Source organism: Urtica dioica, chromosome 11 (assembly GCF_054948205.1).
Source record: "Urtica dioica subsp. dioica isolate 48M chromosome 11, U.dioica_male_clone48M_v1_H2, whole genome shotgun sequence".
In the NCBI taxonomy this organism is placed as follows: domain Eukaryota; kingdom Viridiplantae; phylum Streptophyta; class Magnoliopsida; order Rosales; family Urticaceae; genus Urtica; species Urtica dioica.
In genome coordinates, this window is record NC_142766.1 from 14906851 (window position 1) to 14912305 (window position 5455).

The 5455-nt window shown below is 34.8% G+C and overlaps 1 protein-coding gene across 1 annotated transcript; it reads left to right on the forward strand.

Moving 5' to 3' along the window:
- Window positions 1-1040: 1040 nt before the first annotated feature.
- Window positions 1041-2405, forward strand: LOC149381537 (pathogenesis-related genes transcriptional activator PTI6-like). The gene has a single exon (XM_089601751.1). The coding sequence runs from the start codon at window positions 1266-1268 to the stop codon at window positions 2043-2045; it is 780 nt and encodes a 259-aa protein (XP_089457877.1). The 5' UTR covers window positions 1041-1265; the 3' UTR covers window positions 2046-2405.
- Window positions 2406-5455: the final 3050 nt, after the last annotated feature.

Sequence of the window (5455 nt, forward strand, 5' to 3'; positions counted from 1 at the left end):
TCGACATTTCACTAAAGTACATAGTATATATGTCATTTTTCCAATTTGAAAACGTGATCATTATTTATAAAAAAATTATTATTAATCGTAAAAATTGATATTAATTAGAGACTCCATCTGGAGAGAGACTTCCTCTAACTAAATAAGCTTTGTCTAAAAAAAGAGTCAAAATAGCTAAATTATGAACCGTCATATTGACTTTAGTAAATATACGAGACATCTCAACTCATATCATTTTTATTTTTAGTGACTCGAAATAATCTTATTATTCTTAGTTGCGGGGAGTCTTCACTACCTATGTTGTCAAAAGCCTTTGATAAATTTATTGTGGCTTGAGAAATTCTTCGTGGCAGGAGATAATATTTTTTGACGATTGATATAGGTGAAAAATACTATTATAAAAAGAAGTAGGAAAATATCAAGTATCAAGTAGGCGAAGAAAAAAAAAGGGGGGGAAAAATAATGATATTGAGGAATTATGTGGAAGGCGTGGCGTAGGCGTTGGAGTTGGGAGTGGGGTTGGTTTGGAAAATCGTTGCAGAAACGACTTTGGTCAAAGCACCACTTAGCTAGCTAGCTGTATTGCACTCCTCGACTCACTCTGACCCACTGAGTTCACTCACCGATTCATTCCCGATCGACCATCGCGTGGACTGGAAACATAAAAACACAATATATTTACGAGACATACGGATTGTCATCATTAGGAATATTCATGTGATTAAAATTATCATTCAAAATATACTTATTATTATTAACAAACATCGTAACAGAAAGGACCATCATGAACAAAATCAGGACAATAACACTCTACATAACAACGCTCCACTTGATAATAAAAAAAAATGTTTTTTTTTTATTTTATGTAAAATTTTGGTTCACATCACATCCACATCATATTTATTTTTAGTATAGTATCTTCCGAAAGAAAAAGAAAAAAAAATAAAGAAAGTAAAGAACATTAGTCTATATATAGTGTATGTAGGTACACACCTTCCTTTACAATTTCTTCTCTCTCTCTTTTTTTTTTTTCTTTTTCTTTTTTTTTTTGTATGGATTCACAGTTTCTTTTCTTAATAAAGGAATTAAATATTGACAGTGTGTCCCAATTCGCAATTCTCTTCTTCTTTCTTATTTATTTTTTTTGTTCCTCTCTCTCTCTCTCTTCCTTGGGGTTTTGATAAATCTCCAAAGTCCGAAATCATTTCCAAACTAATTAATTCTGTCTCACCACTTCACTCCCAAATCACTTTTGACTTTCTACGATGATAACAAACAACGACGCTTTTCTCCGCGACGAAAGTCCGATCAAGTACTCGGAGCACGTGACCACCACGACGAAGCCAGGTCCGTCGAAGAAGCTCGTACGGATCATCATGACCGACGCTGACGCGACCGACTCCTCTAGCGACGAAGACTCTGGAGTTTCCGTACGGAGAAAGAGAGTCAAGAAACACATCAAGCAGATCGACTTCGGCGACGAAACCAAATCCTCTTCAAACTCTAGGTCGCCGGCGAAGAGGCCTCTCAGACCGTCTGAAACCGAATCTTCCCACCGGGGAAAGTTCCGCGGCGTTCGGCGGAGGCCGTGGGGTCGCTGGGCCGCGGAGATCCGAGACCCGACCCGAAGAAAACGGGTCTGGCTCGGAACGTTCGACACGGCCGAGGAAGCCGCGACGGTCTACGATCAAGCCGCCGTGAAACTCAAAGGCGTCAACGCCGTCACTAATTTCCCCAGCTTCGCAACAGCGAGCACGGAGGTCGTAACGGAAACGGAGACAGAGACGGAGACGGTCGTGAGCTCCGAATCCGTCTCTGACTTAACGGCGTTTCCGTCTCCGACTTCGGTGCTTAGATCCGTACATCCGGCGTCGTTTAAAGCGATCATCTCGTCGCTCGAGAATCCTGACGTGTACGGGTTCGGGTTCGATTTCGGGTTGGAATACGACTACGAGCTATACGGGCTGGGCTTGGCTCTCCCTTCGACGAATCCCTTGGAAAACGTTGAGTTCAGCGAGTTCGATATAGTGGATGTCGTTTTCTGAAGCTCAGACGACAGACACGTGTACGGCGATAACAGAGGGTGTGTTTTCGTAATTTCGCGTGCAAGCGGCAAAGTAATTATTCGCACGTGGCGGTTTCTACCGGTTTGGGATACACGGCGATTTTGCTTGATGCCGTGTCCTTGGGTGAGTGAGGCCACGAGGATTCTACTCCTAGTTTTTCTCATTGTTATTGTAATTTGTGCATGAGATATTATAATGTCCTACAAATGTGATGACGTGTAATTATTCCTTAATTAATTATCTGTGATGTGAGAGTGAGGGGACGGAGAGTGATTCCTTGGGGATCACGCCTAATTTTGATGAAGGATATATATAAATATTTTAAATTAAACAAATCTATTTATTGTGGTATTGGAAGATTAATATTATAATAATTTGCATAGAGTACTTTTTTTTTTTTTTTTTTTTTTTTTCACGTTGCTTGAATTTTGTGGGCAAATGCAATGCTTGACTGGGTCGCATCGCATGCTTGTAAAGTGTCAATCAGAATCAGACATGTTTCTGAAAACTAGATTAATGTGGTCACAACTAACAATCAATCACGCCGATATTTCTCTATTCTTTCGATTAAAATAATTGGAACTCTAATTTAATTACGATTTTACGAATCATGTCAACGTACGTGAAAAAGCGTCACTTGCACATCAGAATAAATACAAATTATTACAACGCGGTCCCTCAAACATATTTACAATCACAATAATTCATACAATGGTTGTTATTTTACCCAAGGACGGAGCAAGAGAAGCTCACCAGGGGTTAATTTGAAAAACAAAGAGTTTCATAATTATTTTGTGAATTTTTAGAGTAAAAAAGTGTAATTAAAAAATGATCAAAAGTGCAAAAAAAAAAAAATAATTGAGAGGGGCTTGAATCTCTCATCGACCTACTGTAACTCCGTCTCTGATTTTACTCTCCTCTGAGATTTATCGCATGCAGATATGCTTTGATTACAATGCTAATTGTCAACTAAACTAACCATGATGATTCACAAGTGAAATATATAAGAGATTAAGTACGAAAATTTAGGATTGTCAGGGTTTAAATTATAAAAGCCAAGGGTAAAAATCGAATAAACAATTTAAGAGAGACAAATAATTAAACTTGTAACGAGCTAAAAATAATTTTGTATTTTGAAATTATATTATATTTCTTATATAAGTGTATTTGGATGGTCAATTTTTAAATTTATTGTATAAATGAGACTTTTAACGTAAATAAATAAATAGATGGGTTGAATTTTGATTGTATAATATAAATACAATCAAGAGGTCTAAAATGCAAAGTAAATGGGGCCAAGGCTCCTTATGTTTCAATAATGTGTATCAGCCAGCCACTGCCTTCGCGCGTGTGTGTGTATATATATACACACACACAAAAATATTAATATATATGTATATATAAACAGAAATATAAATATTAGAAATATGGATCTCTGTAAAATAGTGTTTGACAGCGACTAAATTATCTTAGACTTTATTGTAATTAAAGATGAACATTTTGATCAATATTTAAATTTTTTAACCGGTTTTAACTAGTTCAAAAATGTTTGGCTGGAAACAAACCGCTTTAGTGCTACATTTGACACAACATTTACTACAACACATTATGTAACGAAGACTTTTCTTTTGCTGCGATGTTTAAGTGAAAGACTATTCAAACATATAGGCTCTATGTTATCAGTTTGTTACTTTTATTCATAATCATAAGATTATATTCACACATATAGTGAGAGCGACGGATATGATAGTATTAAAAAAATATATATAATTGAATTTATGATAATATTAAACTAAACCCGAAATTCACAAATTAAAGGACATCGAAGCTTGAGGGAAAAACTGCAGAAAAAGGCTATCGCATTCTCCTAATCAAAACATGAATCAGGATACTGAGATATCCAACTAATTATTTAGTGGGCAGTAATCAAAATATATAGTCCCCCATTTGCTGATGTCACACCTACGACTAGATACACAATATAGCATGATAAGTGTACCTTTTTTGGGCTACCGGCGGCTGAAAAGAAAATAAGATGCAAAGTCTAGAGAAATACTGAATTTTTATACTTAAAGATAACTCCTATTTTCTTTTTTATAAACGTTGATTAAAATATCATAGAGATATAAATTTCTTGTTATTTCGGAAAAAATACTCAGCCACGAATATTTTTTAAGATCAATTTTTTTTCCCAAAAACAATAGATTTTTTGGAAGACCCAATTTTTTTTACTTCATAAAAATCTATTATTTTTCATAAAAGAAATTATTTTCTTCAGAAAATCATCATTAAATTATTTTTAAAAAAATCATCAAAATATAAAAGCATCAAATTTTTCAATATCCAGCTAAAATATTATATATACCAAATGATATATTGGGTCGTGGTCTCGCGATCTACTCTTATCCAATGTGTACTTAATTCAGACACCATAAAATTAATTTTAATTAAAATTTAATGAATTAAAATATTGCACATCAATTAGGTACTTGAGCAATGTGTTATTTATAAGTTATCTTTATACTATTGAATTGGCTTTTTAGTGTGAGTTAAGCCTATACATTTTTAATATGGTATCAGAGCGGGGCCCAATTTTGATTGTGGGGCAGCCTGTAGACGACTATTCTCACAAACATCACGCTTCAGTTGTTCATCTTGAGCATGAGAAAAGTGTGTTAGAACGTCGCACATTGATTGAGTATCTGATTAATGTGTTTTTTTTATAAGTGTGTGACATTACTGTACTTTTGAATACGTTTTTTAGTGTGAGTTAGACTCACACTTGTACTATAATGTGTTTATATATATTATGAAATATAGTCGAGATTCAAAATTAGAGCGTCGGCTTTACCACACAACTAATCTTAGTCATCTAGAGTTCATAATGTAATTACTTGGTAATTATATAAGTCATCAACATTCTATGGTGACTTTTATATACACGTCCGAGCAAGTCAAGTTCTATTCCAAACTTGACACTATATCGTGCAACCAAGTACCTTTCCCATCTTGAAGATCTGGTGAACAAGAATTTAATAGATTAGAGGAAAAGCTAATAATAAGCATAAAGACATGTCATGTGAAATAGGAAAATTTATTTGCAAGAATTACTTAATAGATTAGATTAAGTCTGAAATAGAATATAATGCACGTAGTATGATAGCATGTTTGTAATTAATTTGAACATGCTTATTGTTAACCGCGTTTTTTGGTCAACACTTAAAACCATCCATAGTTCGATATAGGGCAAGACTTTAAGACTGCACTTTGATTGGAGTGTTGTGAAGTATTTATTCTCGTCATCCTTGTCTCACCGACAAGAAGTTTTTGGTTCCTCGTCACTTCATCAATAGTCGGCTTTTGTGTTCTTCGTTTGTGTTCACGTTCTT

Coding starts and splice junctions, on each gene's coding strand:
- LOC149381537 (XM_089601751.1), top strand. CDS start 1,266: ATGATAACAAACAACGACGCTTTTCTCCGCGACGAAAGTCCGATCAAG.